General features: G+C 38.1%; 1 protein-coding gene and 1 non-coding gene across 2 annotated transcripts in view; both read right to left on the bottom strand.

Annotated features, from left to right (window-relative positions):
* The window catches only part of LOC123629869 (ankyrin repeat domain-containing protein 26-like), a 37,507-nt gene extending 15,429 nt beyond the window's left edge, over window positions 1-22,078 (bottom strand). Inside the window, exons 1-9 of the mRNA XM_045539232.1 lie at window positions 21,801-22,078; window positions 18,220-18,334; window positions 17,884-18,057; window positions 13,867-13,973; window positions 12,396-12,530; window positions 9,772-9,842; window positions 4,982-5,012; window positions 3,032-3,124; window positions 2,166-2,214 (exon numbers count right to left, since the gene is read on the bottom strand). Of these exons, the coding sequence (XP_045395188.1) occupies window positions 2,166-2,214; window positions 3,032-3,124; window positions 4,982-5,012; window positions 9,772-9,842; window positions 12,396-12,530; window positions 13,867-13,973; window positions 17,884-18,057; window positions 18,220-18,334; window positions 21,801-22,051 (1,026 nt within the window). The 5' untranslated portion in view covers window positions 22,052-22,078. The remainder of the gene's footprint in view (window positions 1-2,165; window positions 2,215-3,031; window positions 3,125-4,981; window positions 5,013-9,771; window positions 9,843-12,395; window positions 12,531-13,866; window positions 13,974-17,883; window positions 18,058-18,219; window positions 18,335-21,800) is intronic.
* On the bottom strand, window positions 10,991-11,097 carry LOC123629882. The gene has a single exon (XR_006732355.1). It is a non-coding gene; the product is annotated as a U6 spliceosomal RNA (small nuclear RNA).
* Window positions 22,079-23,472: the final 1,394 nt, after the last annotated feature.

Below are 23,472 nucleotides of genomic sequence, written 5' to 3'. Positions count from 1 at the left end.
GATTCTCAGTACTTGAAGACAACACTTTTTAATTGAACAAGTCAGTCAAGAGATGGAGCAGATAAGCAAGAGGAACAAGCAAAGCCTACAAGAAATATGGGATTCTGTAAAAGGCCTAACATAAGAGTCATAGGAGTCCTTGGGGAGAAAGCCAAAGTAGCTGACTAGAGAAAAAGCTTGCTGGACCATCCCAGCAGAACAGTTGAGGATTGGACTGAGAGCAGAGAGTGATTACCGCTTGGAAGTAGACTTCGGGGATAGATACCACTGGAGTCCAGGAACACCACCAAGAAGAACTGAGTTACTGAGAGAGGAAGGTAGAAGGGAGTTATTGGCATGTCCTGGAGCCCAGGGAAATGGTAAGGGTTTTCTTTTCCCCTCCCCCACCCAGAGGCCTCAGGGCAGCAACGAGATGCAGGGTTCTCATCCAATAGGGGAGTGCCAGAAGAGACAAGGGAGTTGGCATCTCTGCATGCAGATGCCATCTCCTCTGCACTCCCCGACTCCTGGCATCACAGGAAGTAATTTTGGCTCAAGCAACTCCTAGCCATGAGGCTGCACCCACACCATAGTAACCACCAAAGCACCTTGTACTGAGTGACTTGGTTCCACACAACAACACACTCCCAGCTGAGCCTGCCTTGAGCCAGAGAAGCGCACTCCCAGACCCCATTCCAAGCTCAGCCTGCCTGGGTCAGCAGAGCTGCCACCAGGGCTCAGAGAGGCAGACAGACAGGTGCCACTCCAAACTTCAGAGTGGTGCAGGAAGTCCACAGCCCCTTCCCCAAACCATAGCAGCCCTGGAGTTCTCTGTGCTCAGTAACATGCTTCAGTGCCAGGGGCACTTTTCCACCCACAGCCCTCAGTTTGTGATCTTGCTGCCTACAGGTGCTTGGTGTGTTCAGCTGCTAATTGTGCAGACAGAAGGGCAGGATCCATGGGGGAGAGATCCAGTTCTAAGTTCAGGTGGCAAGTGAGAACCCATGCCCATTGGGAGGGTGTGGAGGAGCACAAGAGAGCAGGGTTCTATGGGTGAGCCCCATGCCCCCTTCCCCACTGAGAAGTGCCATATTGGAGTTGGCTGTGCCATTGGGATGCAATTTGCATAAGTACTGGTTCCTATGGAAACCAAATGCCTTGAGTGCCACAGGCTGAATCAGAGCAACCGTCCCTATCCCCACTCACTTTAATAGAGAGTTAAGCTTGAACCAAAATTTCCTTTAGCTGCCATTATTCTCCCAGTGGGAGCATCACTTTAGTGGTGACTTTGGGGGGTAGAGAGGCCCACCCACCTTGCGTTGGGGTCTAGTGGCACAAAAGCAGTGTACAATTGGAGATCCCCCTATCTATCAGTGATGTGCAGAGACACATGCCAACAGGCCAGATACACAAACTGTGGGGAAGCTTGAGAGCCCACCTTGGGTGGAGAGGAAACAAAAGCGGACCGATCAGAGGGAAAAGTGACCAGGTTTGTAGATAAGAATGGAAAATCTGGCCAGAGGCCTCAGCAATCACATGAGTAGGCACCTGCCATCAGGAGCAGCCCTCTAATCTTCCAGAGACAACTCTCAACTCTGTATCAGTGGCTCCCCCTAATGGCCAGATAAGCAAACTCTGAGCCCCATGGAAGCCCACACAACCAGGCTATTGCACCCCAGCTGTGATCCATCTTGCTCCTCCCCCTACTTAAGGAGGGAGCAGGGTCCAAGCAACACCTGGAAGCTAACGGCCCCTCCCAAAGCTTAAGGCATTCGTATACCCCACCTGGTGGACCAGAGCCTACCATGGGCACAAAGGATTACCTCAGTAACTGGCTCCTCCACACAAACTAAAAGCAATGACAGCAGGAACAACCCCATAGCTAAACACAGTTCCTTCCATCTCAAGCTAGTAAGGAGCAGTGGATTCGTACCCACAAGTACAGTCCACAAGCTTGAATCTTAATCTGGGGGACCGAATTCCCTACACTCCATTGGGAAGAGGTGAAGAGGAAGATAACAGGTCAGAGGTAACACAAGGGTTTCATCAAACTTATGTAGAATGGTTTTCTCTGACCAATTTTCTATTATAAAGTCATATGTAAACCACTGCTAAATTTTAAGAGAATATACTATACAAAAGGAGATTCAGAGTAGTAAAATTAATTTCACAAGAAACCACTTTACCTTGGTATCGACACTGCTTAAATCATCAATAGTCGGGTAGGTGGACATCCTTTAGAGAAAAAATATACAACAAAAATAAATGAGGTTATCGCCTTAAAATAAAAACATCTACAGGGTTCTATCTAGGTGCACTCACCCAGAAAAAATAAAACAACATGAAAGGTCAGCTATCTAGATATTAAATGATGTTTCTTGATATAATTATTAGTAAAATTTGGTCTCTGTTTTAAGAAATATTCTAGTTACTTACTTCTGTCTCCACCTCTCACAGTCTATGAAGTAGTCAATGAAGACTTACTTTTAGCTTCATAAGAGATATCGACCGCCAATATATTAGCAAATCCCGAGTATAATATGTCTTCACAAATTGTCTGTTAACTTAGTGACTGACATGACTCTTCTTACCTGAACTGGAAGAAACCTGATAACCTGAAACAAGGTAGAAAAATATGCTGTCCCTTCTCCATTACATGTCTCTGTTTCAAAGACTAATCTGTGTAACTCAGAAAATCGGGAGGCTTGCTTCTTCAGGAAGGAAAGCACCTAAGAAGGCCCTATATCTCCCCTTTACTCTAAAACCATACAGGGAGTTCCAGGAAACATCTGAAATGTTTGAAAGACAAATGTACAAAAGTAAAAAAAAATTACATGTTGTTATTGGGGATATTCTTCCAAGAAAAAGTACAAAATTAAAAATTATATTACCCGATTATTTTGCCCATACAGGTCATTCCTTATTCAGGTCTATATAAACTAGCAAGCCTTTAAAAACCTTCATAGACACTCAGATACTCAAGGAGAGAGACTACTGGAAAAGGAGAATCCTGGTAGTCATACTTCTATTTCCCAAAGTACTATCTAAGTACCTTCTTATGGGCTCCTGATTCCAGGTCCTTCTTCTGGAGGACTCCATGGCAGTCTTCAAACTTTTAATCTTCAGTCTAATACAGCACAGGTTCCTGAAAAATAGGCTCAAATGACCAAGAGCAGAAATCCTCTATTTCCCTCATCCTGATAAGCAGGCTAAACGAGTCTCAGTCATCCTCTCCCAGGATAGGAACATTACCAGCTACCCCAGCTCCATGACTGATTTCCCGGCAAATCTTACCCCGTCTCTACTCTACATGTACATGGGAAAGACATCAGTGAACTGGGAAAAAGGACAGAGGTGAAGGGACATGTGCCATGGGCCACAGACCTATGTAATTCAGCAACCGCTAGCCCCCTAGTACTCAAGGGGCTGTAAGCCACCCCTGTGTAGGTTGGAGTGGAAGTAGATGATACCACATTCCTATCTGCTACAGAGACTCTTCCCAGTGGCTCAAATTCTTTTAACATCTTTTGACAGAAATTTCAAGTTTGCCAGTTCCTCCAATTAAACAAACAAAAACACAGCAACCTGTTCAGAACTCCCTCAAACCCTCTATTTTAATGTGCCTTTCTAGATAAATCCCAACATCCTTTCTCATTCATTCATATGATTTCTCTTTATCACACTTGTCAGAAGCCCCAATATTCTGATCTGTTTTCTTAAACCTGTATTTCTCTCCAACCCAGCATTGTTCTTCTTCAAAATTGGCCTTCCAATGCTAATTCCACTCTTATCCACTGCCACTGGGTTCAGCAGCTAATTTCATTCTTATTCTCTTCCATTGGGTTCCCTAGATCTACTCTCCATTTCTATTATTAAAACACTCACCTACAAGATGATGAAAAAGGAACAGTACTGGGCTTGAATGAAGAAACATGAGTTCAAATCTCATTTCTGCCTCTGACTATATCCAAATAAATCACTTAAATATCTTGGGTTTCAATCCTTTGTTATTTACCAAAGTAAAAAGTTTCAGGTATGCTATCTAAACAACTACTTGACCAGGATGTTAAACACAGATTAAAGTACCAGAGGACATTTTTATTAGTCCCTAAGATTCCTTAAAATCATGAATTTCTATGTGCTTTGCATTCTCTGTTTAGAAAAGTAGGGAATATTTAACAGGAAAAAAAAACAATAAAAAACCAAGAAATGCAAAGTAGAAAGTAAAAAAATATTAAGACAAAATTATAGAAAATCATGGGAGAAAAAAAGATTCTAGGAAAAAAAAAAAAAAAAACACGTTCATGGGATTAGGCAAGGATACCAGCCTAATGGGAAAACTAAACTGGTAAGTCATTAAGTAGAAAAACCAATTAGAAAGAACTTCTAAATAGCTGATAAATAATTAACATAACATAGCGTATATGTAGATAACCTTCACTTCACTTAAAGTAAAACAATTCCTCTCTAGGACTTGCCTGGTCTTGCTTATGTAAAACCTATCGTCCTACAACCACAGTGAAGTGAGATCCGCCCTAAAACCTTTGATGTTAAAAGGAAGGACCACTGTCATTCTCAAATACATCAGGACATGCTCTTGGAATAACCAGATTTCTAAGAAGAACTCTTGATGAGAATTAATATATAACTAAATCTGACTTTCTAAATTGATCTAATTTGTACCTGTACCTTGATGCAATACTGCACAGGTTTCTCTTGATCTATGCTAAAGGACAAGCAAACACATTTGGGAGCCAGTCAGGCTGATAATCAAACTATGGGATCATGGAGCAATTAATTAACTTCTTGGAACCACAGTTACTTAATCAGTAAAAAGTAATAGCATGGATTCTTTGAGAAGCAGTTGTGATGACTATAGAAGATATGAAATGTTAAGCACATAATGTGGTCTGCAGCCCAGAATAGAACACTGAAAAGTTAGGTTATTTTCTCTGCATTCCCTTAGTTATCATACAATTTTTTTAAATCTGCAAAATCCTACCTGATTGTAGAGTCTTCAGAAATTCCATCCACTATTAAAAAAAAAAGCAAAGTATTTTTAAATCAACAACAGACAAATATAGAATATTAAAAGCATACAAGAGCATGGTGTTATGTGCCTATAAGTTCAGCTACTCGAGAGGCTGGGGCAAGAGGATCCTTTGAAGGGTTCGGAAATAAGACCAGCCTGAGTGACACAGCAAGGCTCCACCTTCACAAAACATAAATAATTAATGCACACTTTTGTATATGTTTTAGATTTTGGACCAAAATAAGAAAAAGACTCATGCTTTGTTACAAAGGATTCTTTTGGGGTCATACCTGAGGACTATACTAGTATTAATATTATTGATACTATTGGTAGGCAATCAATACATTAGTAACAGTTGCCTCCCCTCCTTTGATTTATCAAATGCAAGGGAGACTGGAATTTTTCAAAATTTGATACCTACAGGTGAACCGCTGTGTACAATCATCATAATCCCAACTGAAACCTACCACAGTGACAGAAACTGGTCTCACTAGCAGAGTCAGTATTGTAAGAAGACAGTGTCAAACTTAAACAGCATGATTTCTGGACTAACAGACTGGGAGATGTAATCACAGAGTATACAGCAGTCCCCCTTGCTGCTATATGTTCTCACACCACAACAGCAATTATCAACACAAAGGACTTCTTTGACCAAATGTGGTGGTGGTTCAGGGGCTCCCCATAAACAATCAAGCAATTCATTCTGCTGGAGACGCCTGTTGAGAGTCCTCCAATCCAGTTCCATCACTATCTTCAGATCCCACAGGTTGGGGCTCAGTTCCCAAGGCTGGCTTTTTCCCACACCAGTAGCAAATGTGGGCCTCCAGAACTTCTGAATGATCAGATTCAAGTCCAGGTTCCTGTAATACCCTCTTTGGGTTCCACTAATTTGTCAGAATGGCTCACAGAACTCAGGCAAACATGTTGCAAAAGATATGGGTGAAGAGATGCATATGATAAGGTATGGGGGAAGGGGTAGAGCAATTCCATACCCTCCTGGGGCACTGCCCTAGAACAGCTTCCACATATTCAGCTATCTGGAAGCTCTCTGAACTCAGTCCTTGGCTATTTATGAAAGCTTCATTACAGAGATACGACAAATTAAATCATGGGCCATTGAAGATCACATTATCTTCAGCCCCACTCTCCTCCCTGGAGGTTGGAGGTAGGGTGGAAGTCCCAGCTCCCTAATCATGCCTTGGTCTGTGATGACCAGCCTCCATCCTGCAGCTACCTGGTGGCTGCCAGCCATCAGTCAATCCTTCACACACAAAAAGATAATCACTTTGGAGAGTACAAAAATTTTAGGAGTTGTATGCCAGGAAACCAAATCAAAGACCACATATATATTTCATAATATCACATCCCCTGTTTTAAGTGCCTGCATTGCCATAGTAACTTATGCACAAATATCTGTTAAACATTCATTAACAGCAAAAAAAAAAAAAAAAGTAAACAGCATTGCAACTTAATATGGATCATGCAACTAAAACAACTACCATGTTATGCTATATCATTATATTATCTGCTATTAAATAAAATTTTAAAACCACTAAAAATTAAGTTGGGGTGTAACTGCTGTGCAGAACAGATTTTATACAGCAAGGATGAGACTGCCATCCTTAGAAAGGCCTGCTTGCAAGGCTGGCTCATGGCTGGGATCCAGGACATTGGCTTTGAGAGGATTCCCACCATTCCCTAAGTGAAAAGAGCGGCACACTGTGCCTAAAAACTCTTCATATAAACAATGTGACTTACTCTGAAGAGCGGCTTTCCTTCTAGGAGTCTGGAAAACACTAAAAAGACTCTATATGAATATCCATTAAATTCAACATTTATAGAAAAGTGTTCATCTTCCTTGGTGAACTGCTGCTCTTCTCTATGCATATGCCATATGGTTTGTAAAACAAAATGTTACTGGAGCACAGTCATGCCCATCTGCTTACATATTTTCTATGACTGCTTTCACACTACAATGGCAGGGTTGAGTAGATGTGAAAGCGATAACACAGCCTTAAATATTTAATACTAGATCCTTTAGAGACAAAGCTTGCCCATGCCTGATTTAGACCATATACAAAATGCCCTAAAACTGAAATCCCACCTTAAGACTCCCCTGCTCAATATTCTTCAATGAATCACTACAACAAACTTTAATGGCTCCCTACCCAGTAGCCATTCCTTCTTGTCTCTTGCTGGAGAAACACAATTCTATTTCAATATTTATCATCTTAATACCCCTCCCTGGCTCCAAAAAGAGAAATAATTATTCTAAGCTAATCACAGTAATTACATCTGTTTCCCAGTGACTGATTTAAAAATGAGCATATGGTGTGACCCACCTGATAAAATGTTACAGGGAGACCACTGCATCCTTCCCACTTTTCTCCCGAGTTACAAAAAACATATGAAGAAAAGCAGCCCTTCCCACCTTTAGATACTATCTTGTAAGAACATTGTGTTTGGAACTGGTGCTAATGAGCCAACCAGGAAAGGAGCCATAAGCACAACAGTGCCAAGAGCACCCTTGAAAGAGGGACAACAAAGTGGATCCTGGTGGCATTACTGAACCACCAAAACAACTTGGTTCCTATTGTTTCAGCCTCTGTTCCTTAGGTCATCCATTATTTGCAGCCAAATGCATTCAACCTGAGAAATTTCCCATGGCCAAAAAAATAAGATCTCTCCATTTCTACTTTTTAGTGTGGAAGCATTAAAAAGTCTTCCACAATCTTGTCTTAGCTAAGTGTTCATCTCATTCCCAAGCATTACAATTTTATGCTTTTTGCATAAGGAAAACTGAACTGCTCACACACCCTGCAAAGTTCACTCATGCATCTCAGATTTTGCACTTGCTGATCCTTCTGCCAAACATGCAATCTTGTCAGCTGTTCCTTCTGCCAAGCATCATTCTTCTGTCGCTCTACCTGGCATGCTTACCTGACATGTTACCCAATTTTTTAAAGCATGAATTCCTTGCCGTGGACTTAAACTGTCTGGCACATATGTAACATGGTAAGTACATTAGAAATGGTAGTTATGAGCTCACAGAGGGCATCAGACACATAGTAAGCACTGAATAAAGTAATAAATAATAAAAATGACAATAAAAATATAAAGCTTCTGAGGGTATTTCTTAGACATTTATATTTGGTAACATAACAAAAATGCTTATTGCCTAAAAGACTCTTGAGCGTTATTTGTCAACTGGTCAAGAAAATAAATGAATGAAAATGATTTTTGACAATTCTGTTGAAAAACCACAGACATTACTTCCTAGGACAGCTCTATTTTATTATGAGAACCCTAAGGACTGAAACTACATCTATCATTGTCTACTGCAACTTGCAAAACCTAACTTATAAAGGCTCTTTCATAAAGACGTACTAAATTAAAGGTGTCTCGTACGCTTCAGATTAGCAGGTGCTTAAGTTGTCACACCTAGGGAGAATAGTACCATTTTTGCTATTGTGAAATGTTTGTGTACTTTTATTACAATTTGTTGAGCCCAAAGCAAGTCTGTTGGAATACTGACTATGGTAATCTTTTGCCTAATGGTAACAGGGTATCCTATTCTAATAAAATTACTGTTATCATGATAGCTATCTGGCAGATAGAAGAATATATATCTTGTTTTAACAAAGTAAATATATCTCATGCAGTTTCAATTTATTTGGGATGAGGTCGATAATAATGAGACCACGTTAGAATAAAAATATGTAAGATAATTTGTGCTTCTCAACAAGTAATATCTGACTTTTGTACTCAGTATCTTTAAAAATGAATCTTCTTCTGACACTACTGCACACTGGCTACTTTTTACAGTTCTTATTGCTATTTGTTCATACCAGAAAGCTATTTTTGAATTGCCAGTATTAAAGATAATTACTTCCTTAGTGACAGGAAACACTATGTAATACCCTTGATCACTGAACAACAAGGATTTGAACTATAGGGGTCAACTCATATGCATATTCAACTCATATGCATATTTTCTTCTGCCTCTGCCACACAGAAGCAACAACACCAACTTCTATTCCTTCTCCTCAGCCTACTTTGTGTGAAGACGATGAGAATGAACACCTTTCTGATGATCCACCTCCACTTTATGAAAGTAAATAGTTTTTCTTCCTTATGATTTTCTTAATAATGGTTTATTTTCTCTAGTTTTCTTTATTGTAAGAATACAGTATATGATACATATACAAAACGTTTTAACTGACTGCTTAAGTTAACAGTAGGGCTTCTGCTCAACAGTAGGCTGTTAGTAAAGTTTTGGGGGACCCAGAAGTTATACGCAAATTTTTCACCACACAGGGAATTGGTGCCCGTAACCCCTGCAATGTTCAGATCAACTCTAATTAATATTCATTTCCTAGACAGAAACATTTATTATAAAATATAAATAACTCATTTTAATAAGAAATCCAATTGATTATAATGTCACCACAGAGGAAACATATAACATACTAACTTTAAAACCTATTTTATTATTTATACAAAAATATCATAGAGCATTTTAAGGACCATAATTAAATGAAGACTTTTTTTAGACAATACTGTTTGTGATTATAAACTCCCTACAATTAACTTCTTACATAATTCTAAATTCTAGATTACTAAGAAACAAATTTTTAAAATATGCACACAATTTACACATTGACTTTTTAACTGCCCCTTTTGTGCTCAAAACTTCCTTACTCTTTATTTTTTTATCCATGGTAGAACGACCAAGAGCAATTCACTATCAGAAGTCTTACCTGGATTGTTGTTTTCAGAAAGATCGTCAGGTATCTTTTCTTCTTTATATTCTGAAATTTGGTGGTGAATGCTATGTATAAAAATGTAATAAGTAATATTACTATTTTAATGCTGATATGAAAACATTTACCAAATATATGAAATTCTCAGAGTATTTCAACAAAATCAGGGCTAATATCAGAACTTTAATTAGCCCACACACTTCAAATGTGTAAGCGCTGCAAACTTATTACGCTTTGATTTCAAGAATACAAAACTAAGGTGAAGTCCTCATGAAGTGTGAGCAGCATAGTTCAGTCAACGAACTAGAGTACGCTTGACATAACAAAAAGTGTCCTGAACTTAAAAGAAGTCTTAGGTGCTATGACCAACAGCTATTTGTTCATGGAAAAGTTGCTTGTCTTAGGCTCAATGTCTTCAAAACATGACGATTTTTCTTCCTTGTGTCACTCTTAATAGACATTTTTATAAATATTTAATATTAATACTATAACATTTTTACAATGCTTGAAGAAATAGTCAAGTAATGGATTACTTTGTTCTTTAATTTAATTGCTGAAATTATTTTAGAATCCCAAATACAACCCATTCTGCATTTTTCCCTAGGCTGCAATATTGAATGAAATGTTGAAGTTTCAAGAAAATGTTATTAAGTCCTAATTTTGATTATTAGTTTTCCTATTCTTTGTGGCTTGTAATTCAGGGTATCTCAGTTATTTCATAATTTGTGACAAATTTATTAATATATTATCTCATTAAATTAGATAACATAACTCTCCCCCCATTACTGAGCTAATCAATCACACCAAAGGCAGAATAATCAATAAATGTCAAGACCTGCCTTGGACTGCTACTATTCCTTCTCTGCCTACTCAAACTCTGAACCAGCAGATCTTCGTTAGCAAGATGCTTAATCTCCATGTTCCCTCCAAGTGATGGGGAAGGCAAAACCTTACTTTTATTTTTACTAAGTTCAATGAAGGAGATGCTGGTTCATATTTTCTCATGTCTGAGATCAGTACCGACAACATATTTGCATATGACATTATACATGTTGCTCAACACTCAACTCCACTGTCATTTCATACATCACTTTACACAATTTTCTTGTTAGTGAAACTCACAATCTTAATATTGAGTCACACCTGTTTTGCTTTGACATACACTGTTTCCTCTGAGCTAGTCAGCAAACAGTCAAATGATGTTCACAGGACTGCACAGAATATGGAATGCTTCATAAATTTTCATGTCATCCTTGGGCACGGACCATGGTAATCTTCTCTATATTCTTTCAATTTTCATGTATGTGCTGATGAAGCAAGCTCAAAGCCCTATATGGACACTGATGAGTCAGGGATGAGGTTTGGCCCTGTTAAATCCAATCAACCTCCTGTATGTATGTATGTATGTATGTATGTATGTATGTATTGTATCAACAGAAGAGCCAAACAATTAACCTACTTTTAGCTCAGAGAATTCTGATGAATGGTTTCCCTAAGAGATAGAATTTGAAAGAATTTAAGAAACCTCAGGTACAGGTCCAAGTAGCTTGGGAGATTTTCATTGTTATGGAAAACAGATCACTTGAGAGACCAGCTACAAGTTGGTGACCATTACTCTGCAGAAGGATGAAATGTGACTTTCCAATACTTAAAAAAAGGCACTAAACAGAGGCAAAAGGAGCCTTGGCATACAAATTTGTAGCAAAGAAAAAAGGAAGTTCTAATATCTTCCTACAATGATATTTGAAACTCTCTGACAGTTTAGAACAATCTCAACTATTTGCTAGAGGGAAGACAATCAGGGGCATCAAAGGATAACTTACCATAAAGACCTAGGCTAAGTCTAGGCTGAGATGAGGGCTCCACATAAGGTTTGGAGTGTGGAGGGAGGGCCCTTTTGCTCACTATGTTTGTGGCTGTAGCTAGGAGGCCCAGCTGCCAGAGCAGGGTACTGGTGATTTAGGAACAATGGTTGAGCATATGTGCACGAACTCAAAAAATGTGTATGTAGCCTTGAAGTCTAAATATGGATCACCATATGAAGACTGAGGGATCTGAATCTGCAAAGGTCAATCATTTCCAGACAGCAAGACCAGTGTCAAATGGAATAACAGAATAAATGAAACAACAGAATGATTGAAGTGTCCTTTCATTCCCCTCTCTCAGACTTGTAAAAACAACTGTCTTCTTTGCATTTAGAGAACCATTCCATTTCCTGAAAAGTTCAAGGAGGAGGCTATAGGAAATAGCCCCCAGAAGACACTACAACATTTTCTGTTAAGTAGACATTTCAAGACCCAAATAACTAATTAGAAGGATCAAACATGTGGCATATTATCTCATGCACGAGTTATTCTTCAAATGAAATGGATGATGCTGATACCATCCCTAATGATAAAGGTTTCTTGAAAGTCTTGAGATGATGAATTCTGTGCCCATTACTACTTCTAACTAGTTTAGCCTTTTGTTTGATTTCTGGCTGATGAATTCGACTAATTCACTGCCATTCCAACACTACCTGAAACACACTATGAAATCTCACCTGATGTATAAGATATAAAATTTGAAAATATTTTACACCTTGATTTAGTGTTCACTGGTCTTTTAATGTAAATACTTACGTATTAAAACCACTAGTAGTGCCATAATCCTTCACAGTCCTTCCAGAGATATCTTCAGAAAAAACATCCATACCTTCCTCAAGAAGGTGTAGTATACTTGGTGAGTTATGATGTTCAGCAAGCATGAGGGCCGTTCTAAAATAACAAAGAGATAACCTCACCCTTGGGAACTTTAATAGTTATTTAAAATGCTAATTTGATATAGATTGCCAGCTGAATATTTTGCCTATCAGTATAGAATTAACCTTTTATATGTACTAACTGACACAAGCATCCTGGGTGCTCAAGCGTGCCTCTTTGTAAATTACCACCTAGGTTAAAAGGAAGGGACAAAAACGTAGCTTCTTGTGTCATTAAGGTATGACATAGTAGAAGTTGGTCATTCTCTGCTGAGATCACTTATCTAAAGTAAGCAAAGCATTGCATGAAGTATGCTCCATGTCTTCCCTATTTTGACATAATGGACTGTGATTCAGAGTCAACTAGGGGTCAGTTAAGTAAGAGCTATCTGCAGGCTTAAACAATAACATTAGTAGTAATGGTGAAAATAGTAACCATAGTAGTTTCAGTTAATGATGTTGATGAGCACGTGCTGGGGACTGAATTCAATGTTCTATACATAATCTTACTTGTACACAACCACCCTGGAAGGGCATAGTGTTATTCTCCTTCTCATATTAGAATACACATTTGGTGGGAAGTGGTCTTCCCAAGGTCACACGCCTAGCAAGTGGGAAAGCGAGAATTTAAACCCGGTTTTATGTGAATGAAAAGCTGTCTCTTCCCTTTATCATCCACTTATGACTTATCTTCATTAAAGAAAAATTTTATCCACTTAAAGTGGTCTTTCTCTCATTTTCATAACAATTAAAAAGAAAACATCAAAATACATTAGAAATGAAAAAGGAAAACAACTGATGAACCCACAGTATCTAGTTATAGCAATTAATAATCCTTTACAGATCACCTAACATCAATATTTTTCAAAGAAAGCACTTAAGGCAAAAGAGTCGTCCCAAAGAAAAAATGATTTTCAACTTCTATTTATGTTTCATATACCATTTTTGAAGGAAATTCTATAAGAAGAAGTTAAAAAAATACTATAAAAGGATTAAGAAGTTCCATATTGAGTCATAAAGTGATCTAAAAGTTAAAGTCCACACTTCAGTAAAACTAATATGAAACCTCTTTAGGTGATATAAGATGACATGATCAAAAACATCAGATTACAAATAACAAATATCAGTCAGTATCATAAGAGATGATGAATCCTACTGCATATTGTTCTTTAGGTTCCCCAGTCCAAATAATTGCTTTTCTACCTAACTGATGATTTGTGTTGATATTTGTCACTCTATCCTCTCAACAATTATGTTAATCTTCTCATTCATTTAATAATTCTGACTTGAGTGACTCTTACTACCCTAAAATAACATTCACATTTTTTTAAAAAAAGCACTAAATACTATACCTGTTCATTTTATCTACTGCATTTATATCTGCATTCTTCTGTATCAAAAATTCTACCATTTCCTCTTTAGTTCCACTTACAGCAAGTAGAAGTGGAGTGAGGTGATCCTGTAATACAGAAAAATCAATTTATCATTCAAAAAATTTCATATTTCTCAACTGAACTGAACATTTGATGTAAGAGCCTATGAACTTAAATGTATCATACAGAAAGTAAATGAAAGGTAGTTTCATCCACTCACCCATCTGTTCTGCTCCTTCCCTTAGAAACTCCCCTCCTCTGCCTCTCCAGGCTAACTCCTGCCATCTCCAAAACTCATTTCAAACGTTTCTGGGTTCTAAGAATCTTTGTTTCTATCACAACATTTACCATGATATGCTGTACTTAATTTATTGTTTTCCATCTAAACCAAGAGCTTCTTGGGGGCAGGGGCTGTATCTTTTATCTCCATATTCCGAAACCCTAAGATGTAGTAGTAAATGCTTCAAGCATTTTTATTGAATTAATATCAATTATTGTACCTACAGCAACGTTTTTTACATGATATTCCAAAGAGTATTTAGATACCATAAGTTAAACACTGTATCCCAAAAGGAAGATTCCATGACCATCCAGGCTAGAGAAGTACTGCAAAACTGTGCATCATATGTCCAGTATTAAAGAAATCTCTCAAGCTTTGCCTGATCTCTATTTGACAAGTATTATTATTATTTAGTTTTTTTGGTAAACAACATGTGAAGAATTAAATCTTTAGAGATACAGTTTTAAGAACTTTCCAGTGAATGTGGAGGTTTCCTCCAGGTGATACAAACTCCTGTGATTCTCTTCTAACAGTAGCGTAGGACCCCAGGGTACCAATGTCAGGTACTCCTTCTCCAAAGGGTCACTAAGGAAATGGGCTCTGAATAAAAGAGAGAGGTTTCAAATGAATTTCAACTCATTATTTCATGGTCCATGTTGTTTCTCCTGTGACAAGGTGACAGATTTTTATCTTAGTTATTAGAAGGCTCACTATGATTTTTTTCCTCAATTATCCTGATGATCCTGAGATGCTAATGCCTATCTGCTTTATTTTAATCCACTTGTATTCTGATTTCTATTTTAATTGGTACTCCAGTTGGTTTTTACTTCATGCAAAATATAAATCAGAAATAAAAATATAATGGCTTATCAATTAGAGTTCTAATACTGATCTATATGGATTATTGCTAGCACAATGGAAGCCACTAAATCATTTGCATTTTATAGAGTTTATGCTGAGGAGAAAGATATAATGCTGTCTTCATTACACACAGCCTAGCCAACTATAACCATGGGTAAAGTTCCCTGGTGGTCTAGTGCTTAGGATTCAGTGTTCTCACCATGGGTAACCTAAAAAGCTTATAGGTATTCCAATACGAAGATGATTTTTTATGGTATATATAATAAAAAATTGATTTTTTAAAAAAATTTCTATATTCTAAAATCCAACCATATTACTAATGGATAAATGTATATTATAATATAGATGACATACATTCTAAACAAGTATAAACTGTCTTGAAAACCTTGAAATTATTTCAAAAAATACTAAAAAACAAGCTTTGTCCTCTCAAGTGCTTAGGTAGGCAAGTAGATGTCCTGAGCCTGTGAAATACCTAGATAGGCACAGCAGCAAACTGGAGAACATACACCTTGTATAAAGGGGGAAGATTCTGCACAGCACAGAAAACATATGAGCTCAAGGGACAATAGGCTTGACTCTTTAGGGAAGCCTGAAACCCAGGTTCCTGCATGTCTCCCAAATTTTACATGCAAACTCAATTTATCGAGGCAAAGTAAACCTACTTATGGGCTGCATTTTGACTATAGTCTCATGTTCTAAAATTCACTAATGATGTTTCCAAATAGTCATGTATAAAGCAAGTACTTGCATGTGAAATCTTTGTTTTCTTTAGTGTCATAGGTTTTGCCAAAATATCAAGCCCCAATATGGAATAAAAATTGCTATTAAGATTTATAATACCCACAACAAGAATTTTTCAAACATCTATTCGTTTACTATCTACTTGTGTTTATTTTTCCCAGATTGTTACCCAAATTGTTAACTAGTTCATAGGACTGCTAAAACTAAATTATTAAAAGAATTCCTCTCTATGTTCTTGGAAACTTCATGCTTTTAAGTGTTTAAAACTGCCATCCTCATTACGTCAAAGCTGTATGAACTTAACAGACATACTGAGATAGTCCATAATACAGCTGTACCTGAATAAAAGATTCAAGATTTGCTACTGTGCTAATTGAGAACGCCTTGCTTGTAGTAAACATTTGTTGAACTAATCCCCTGAATGATAACAAAGAAATGTGAAATCCCAAAAGGGCCCGTTACTACTTATTGAAAGACTGTCCATAAGCAGATTTCTAAAGACCCTCTGACTGGCAGTGAATGATTGCTAAATAGCAGGAAACGGGTGTTATTCCATAAGCTGATAGATGTTGCCAATAATATTCTTTGGAACTGCTCAACCACAGAGCTAGAGAGAGGCAGATAAAGTCAGGCTAATATTATTAGAAAGGAGAGATTTGAAGGAAGTAGCATCTATCAAACTCCAATTCTTCTGGAGATTTCTTATGTTTTTGAAACATGGGAATTTCTATATTATATTTATTTATTCAGTGGTTGTTAAGTAGGAATGCATCAGAATCTCAAGAAAAGTATTTTTATTGGCTAGAGAGAGGGTCTGACTATGTTGCACAGGTGGACTCAGACTCCTGGGCTCAAGTGATCCTCCTGCCTCAACCCTCCAGGGTAGCTGGGACAACAAGCACACGCTTCTGCACCCAGCTTTGAGGAAATCTGTTTCAATATACATATCCAGGCCTTCTTAGATTTACTAAATTAAAATCTGCAGGGCTGAGCCTAGACTTCTAGATTGTTAAAAAATGTTCCCTGGTCACTGTGACACAGCTCTAGCTGAGCACTAGCAGAGCAGGCAGTCACTTCAGTGTCCTGTCTCTCTCACATGGCCAAGGCCCTTTATCACTTGGAGATCTGGCCCAAAACAGGAAATAGTGAGAGATGGAGTCATTTGCTGAAAACTCCATTTAGTCTTGCTGCACAGGGTTAGAACAGGGACTAAGAAACTCAAAATGCAACTTGATTTTGCTATTTAGAAGTTTTGTACCTTCCACCTTCCCAACAAGAAATTCTAGTAGAGTCTTGTCGAAGTGGCTGTTTCTGCAAGAGGAGGATAAGTGGCTGTTTGGGCAAGAGCAGGATATTCTTCCCTCTTCTCAACTCTTTCCCACATCCTCACCACCTATTCACTGCCAATCTGCTTTCCTCAGAGTCCTCCTAACACTGATTTCTGGGCAAGTTTACAACTCCCTAACACTCTTTCCCAAACTAAGAATTACTTTCCGTAAAACTGAAGAGCACTTTGTCTAAACATATAAACCAAGAACAAACAGACAAGTAAACACACAAAAAACTCTTCATTGTATTTCCCCAAATTACCTAATTTCCAAATGGCCAGCATATTTCTGACTGTTCTCTTTTTCCCTTTCCATTTCTTTCTCTTACGACTTGCCAATTAGAGATTAGTCACTTTGATATAAATTGCATTTCTAAGGAACTTGTCAGCAGCAGCAAGAATTCCATTTATTATATAATGCTTTAGTTTTCAATTATAAGATAAAGCGTATTTCCAGGGCAAATTTGGCTCCCCTGGCTTGTTTTATACTAAATAGGAAAAACAAACAAACAAAAAAAACACAACACTTGTTTGGAAAAAAAGTTAACAAGTTTTCCTTTAACAAATGCAGGGTTTTCACAAATATTAACCATGAATGTATAAAAGAAAACTGCATCTTCTAATGCTTCTTTAAATGTATAAACATTTTAAGTAAAATTTTAAAACAATTAAGGTATTTCAAAATATTTTCATTCACGGAACGTTTGAGCTTCCAAATATGGAAAATTGATAGTTACATATGTCAACGTTTGATATTTTTCAAATACAGTTCATTGATCTCTACCTTGTTTATGGCTTCTTTATTTGCGCCATGTGAAAGGAGCTTTGCTGCGATCGATGGGGTGTCGCCATAGACAGCATAGTGAAGAGCTGTGTTGCCATACACGTCACTGTGATTCGGATCGGCACCGTGTTCTAACAGGATGGTGGCACACTCCTCTTCCAGGCATTGTACCGCCTATCAGTATCAGATCAAGAAATAGATCATAAATTCTAACAGTTCAAAAGAAACATTCCAAAGATCCCACCGACTAGTTACATTTAAATGAAACAAATTTATTTTTATTGTGTATATTGAAATGAAATCCATCTCATGCTGCAAAAGGTGGCTGCTATATACCTTAATCAGAGCTGTCCTTTTTTCACTGTCGGGGACATTGAGCTTGCATTTTCTGTCCACCAGGACAGTAACTACTTCTGGATGGCCATTGGCACAGGCCAAATGGAGAGCAGTCCTATGAAAGTGAGAGAGATTTTTAGGAAATTGTAGTGCACTATCTTAAAATATACAAAGATTCATGTAATTATAAATATTAAACAGCATGTTTTCTTCTACCTTTAAAGCAAATATTTAATTTTCTTGTGAAAAAAGTACAATATTTATTAGCTGCTATTCCTCACTAGATTAATAAAAGAGCAGCCTATTAGAAAGAGATTGGCTTTTGGCGTCAGTTCAACTTGGATTTGCATCCTACTTTAAGCTCTATCAATTATTAGCTATTGACCAGGTGCAGTGGCTCATGCTTGTAATCCTAGCACTCTGGGAGGCCAAGGCAGGTGGATCATTTGAGCTCAGGAGTTTGAGACCAGCTTGAGCAAGAGCGAGACCCTGTCTCTACTAAAAATAGAAAGAAATTACCTGGACAACTAAAAATATATAGAAAAAATTAGCCAGGCATGGTGGCACATGCCTGTAATCCCAGCTACTTAGGAGGCTGAGGCAGGATTGCTTGAGCCCAGGAGTTTGAGGTTGCTGTGAGCTAGGCTGATGCCATGGCACTGTAGCCTGGGCAACAGAGTGAGACTCTGTCTCAAAAAAAAAAAAAAACTTATTATCTATCACTTAGCCCTTCTGTGCCTCAATTTCATCTTCAATAAAATAGGGGAAAAAAAACAGTAGCTATCTCATAGGACATCACTGTGATGCTCAAATGAGAATCTGTACTAAGTATGTGGAACAGTTCCTAATGCAAATAACAGCTCAATGACTGTTACATAATGTAATTATTACTACTGCTTAACAAAGATAACATTTTAATTAAGCAAAATAATGCAATTATACCTACTTTGTGGTTTATTTAAAGACTAGAGATAACATTGTATTTCAGTGATGCTAGGGTGCTCATTTTCTCACATTTTAACATCACTGATACTGGAACAGCACCTTTTATTCATGATTTATTTCAACTACAATGGGCAGCACAGAAAAATTATCTCATTGATAAGCAAAATAACGGGACATCACAAAATCAATGCTGCGTTACATTAAGGGAAATAGGGCATATACAATAGGTCTATGGAAGTTCTAGTTATATCACTGGCATTTATGTAAGTTTCAGTTCTTAAAAGTACTATGGAAAAAGAAGGTTGAAATAACAAAATTTTTAAAACCAAATAATTCTTACTTTGATTTTCAAATACTTCAGACCAAAAGAAACTCAGGATTCGAATGAATAGGTATGCCTCATTTGTTCAATATATAGATTTATACACTGTGTGAGAATCAGATATTTTGAACGTTTACTGTTAATAATTAATACTGTTACAAATTTTAAAAGGGCAGTTAAAGTCATCTTTTACAATTGTCTACCTTCAGAAATGCTTTTGTTTGAAAGGAGTGAGCAATGACTTTAACTGAAATTAAGTCCTAATCCTCCAATTTTAAATTTCTCAAATTTCTCAGGCTGGTCAGGTAAATAGTTTTAAGGATGGATGTGTCCTGAAAGTTAGTAGAATACATCTGTTACATAACAGGTCTTCATAGTATGTTTGATGAATAAATGCATTGAGAAAACAGAGTACAAGAGTTAAATATTTTGAAAGAAGACCCCTATAAAGTTATACCTTTGTAATAGTAACATTTATATTTCCTATTTTTCATTTTCATAATGATACACCTAAATTATAATGAATAATCTAAAATTTTTGCATGTAAGCAATAAATTATATAACAAAACAGATGCACATTAAAAAACTGTGTATGTAATAAAATCTTCAAGCACAGATGAAAAGATTCCCTTTACTTCCGAAGGGATAAAAGTTGGTGGAATATTCCAATCCACAAAATAATTTTAAAATTAATTCATAGAAATTAAGAAATTACTTCTATCTGTGCAAGATTCATATTACGGCTCTTCCCAGGGATTATATCCTTAATGACAAACTTTTACTAGAACTTTCAAATCGTACACCCTAATTGCCCAGAAATAACAAATTTTATCATATTGTGTACATATTTTAAGCTAACACAACACCACAGTGTGTTTGTGTATATGTATAATAATCAAATTGACTTTTATTCTTACTTGATATACCTAAATACTCTTTACATGTCAGCACACATATGTATCTATGCCACCTTCTATGGTGACATATTATTCCATCTATGGACACAATCTAATTGATTTGTAAATCCATCATATGCATTCCTCTTAAAACCTTATTATTTTAAGTGCTTAGAAAAACAAATTGTATGATCTCTATTTCTTGAGGATATTTTAGTATAATGGAACTGATGGGTAAAGGGCATACACAATTTTTAAATGTGTAGTTCCAGTTGCCTCCTTAGTGCAGTAGGGAGCGTGTCAGTCTCATTTGTATGTAGTTACCACCAAGTTGTCTATTTGAAAAGAAATCAACAACATAAACTGTAAGCACCAGTATAAGTATTTTCCATGTTTAATATTAGTATTTAATGTCTTCATTCTGACAAACTTTGTGGATAGCTTAACATTATCTAATTTCTCTTTTAACTTAAAATCCTTCTCTTAGCAGGGACACTTAATATTTTTTCTTATGTTTGTAGGTCACTTGTAGATCTGCAAAAAAAGGACTTTGCCCAATTTTAAATTAGACGTCAGTTTTTATCATGTTTGATTTGTCACCATCATCAAGTTTTAAATTCTTTCATACATTTGGGTGTTTCTAGATTTTCTATTCTGTTCCATTCATTTATCTATCTCTTCAACTGCTAATAAATGATTAATCTGTGGAAATTCATAGCACATTTGGATACCTAGAAGAGCAAGTCTTACTCCATTACAAAATTTTTCTTCATGTCATCACAATAGTAAAAGCGAGACAGCATGTGTTAACTAAAAAATTTGGAAACCTTATAACTTTTATTTAGCTCATGTAAAACTGATAAAATAGAAAGAGCTCATATTCTCAGAAAAATGAGTCTTCCTATTGAAGACTATGGTACCATATACCCACTTCAAATTTTCCTTCTAAGTTCCCTGAGTAAAGAACACATTTTCATAGGTGTACAGTGACATGAAATGGATATTGAACTTCTTGCTAAGATGTTTTAACACAGAATTATTTATAGTATACTTATTATTCCTCTCACTATGTACCTTTCTATAAGGTATATAAGATAATGATTTAAAATGTGTACATTAACAATCAAACACCCAGTATACTTGTGCTAGTTAAGTAGCTAAAACTGGCAAGAAGCTGTCCTAGAAGGGGAATCATGAGTGGATGGGGAAGCAGCTGAAGTCCTGTTTTTGTGCTGCTGCCCATGAAGCTGGCCTTGGCGCCGGACCCCTCCCAGGTGCCATATCCCAGGTGCTGCGGAGCCCGCAGGCAGGACAGCCGGGCGCCCTCGCCGGCAGGACCCTGGGCTACTGCCAGTCTGGGAAGGGCGTCTCCCCCGCACCTGCCTGGCCCCCAACCCGGGATGGCCGCGCCCATTACCTCTTCTTTCTATCTCTGGCATCCAAGACCTTTTTCTTCAGCGAAAGGATCTGCTCCACTTTCGCGATGTCACCAGCGCAGGCAGCTTGGTGGATTTGGCCGAGATCCTTCTTCCGGATGTGGTACCGTGGCTGCAGGAAGGCGCTGTCACCAGCCTCGCCTTCCAGGCCCTCTCTGGTCTGGCCACAGTGGCTGGAGGGGCCGGAGGGCGGCCCGCCCTTGTCTGCCCCGAAGCAGAAGATCTTCCTCATGGTGGCGGCTGCCGGCTTCGGGGGAACCTCAGCCCACTCTCACCCCCCACCCCACCCCAGCCCACCCCTGCCTATTCCCCGCCTCGGGAGTCCAGTGCAGTGAAGACAACCCGATATGACCACGACCTCCAGCAAGGGAAATCCCGGTCTCCAACTTCTGACAGCTGTAAATGGCCAGGCAGCGCCAAGCACAGCCAAGCGACCACAGGCACCGCCAGAACCCTTAAAGCAACTGCTCACATGCGCATGAGAATGAGCCGTTACTGTGCATGCGCACAACTGCCAGCGGGAAACCGCCCACCCCTCCCCCTCCCCCCCTTGGTGACACACTCCAGAACGAGCCACTCGGGGCTGTTCTGTCCCTGCTGCCGCGTGGCCTGCATGTGTGGCTGCAACTCGGGCCCCTACGTGGCCTGGCGGAGCTCACCCCGGGGCTGCCTCGGGCTCGCTGAGGGTGGCACCCCTGGGCCTATGGGTTTACAGCCAGCTGAACTCTCTGCTGACCATGGCTATAAAATTACAGATTCTAAATAAAGCTATTTTTCCAAATCTTTCTATCAGAAAATGTGTTTCTGTTTTGAATACCTAAAGCTGGTGCAGACAATTGCTTTTCAGTATGAGTGGTGGGAAAAGAGGCTGTCAGTGGAGAGGTAGAATAAAATATGATCCTCCAAGATTTGGAACAATAGACAGCTTTCCCATTGTTGGGTGTTGGCATTTGGGCCTGGGTCTGGTTAAAGTCCCTGACCTGGTGTTTGTCATATAGGAAGTGTCACAGGGAACTGACAGGGGTAGACTCCTGTGGCCTTTTGGTCTCTCTCTGCTGACCATGGCTATAAAATTGTAGACTCTAAATAAGATACGCACATCTCATTGATACCTTGAAGCTGAAAAAAAAATCAATCAAGACCCAAAGATTGCCTGGCCACAAAATATCTCAAACCAGGCTTGTGCTCTTATTTCTGAGACTTTCTTCTTCCCCTTTTACAATTCCTCCTCTTAATCGTTCCCTTAGCTAAACTCTTCTTTTTACAAAAGCTTTAACTATTCTGGCAGACTGCTTATCAAAAACAGAAACCCTCTTGAAAATCAGCAGTTTTTAAGAAATATTCTTGCCATTCATACTTGTTTTAAAAGTAAAACGTAAAATTCCTATAAAGACACCCTCCCTATACTAAAGGAAATGGTGACATTATTATCTTCAAGGACAAAGAATGAGTCCAAGAAACTACTGTCTGACCTTGTTAGAACTCATAAGAGTTTTAAACTCATAAGTTTCAGCCTTCTCACATATTTCAGTCACATTTTCACAGTTAACTGTTGTTTGTACAATCTAGTATATTGATAACTGAATCAAACTGCTTTACTCAAAATTGGGTTCACAGAGTTTATAAGATGGCCTACTTAAAAAAAATCTTAAC

Source organism: Lemur catta, unplaced genomic scaffold, assembly GCF_020740605.2.
Source record: "Lemur catta isolate mLemCat1 unplaced genomic scaffold, mLemCat1.pri scaffold_55_ctg1, whole genome shotgun sequence".
NCBI classification, from domain to species: domain Eukaryota; kingdom Metazoa; phylum Chordata; class Mammalia; order Primates; family Lemuridae; genus Lemur; species Lemur catta.
Note: the sequence above shows the minus strand (reverse complement) of the source record. Positions and strands in the feature narration are given on the sequence as shown.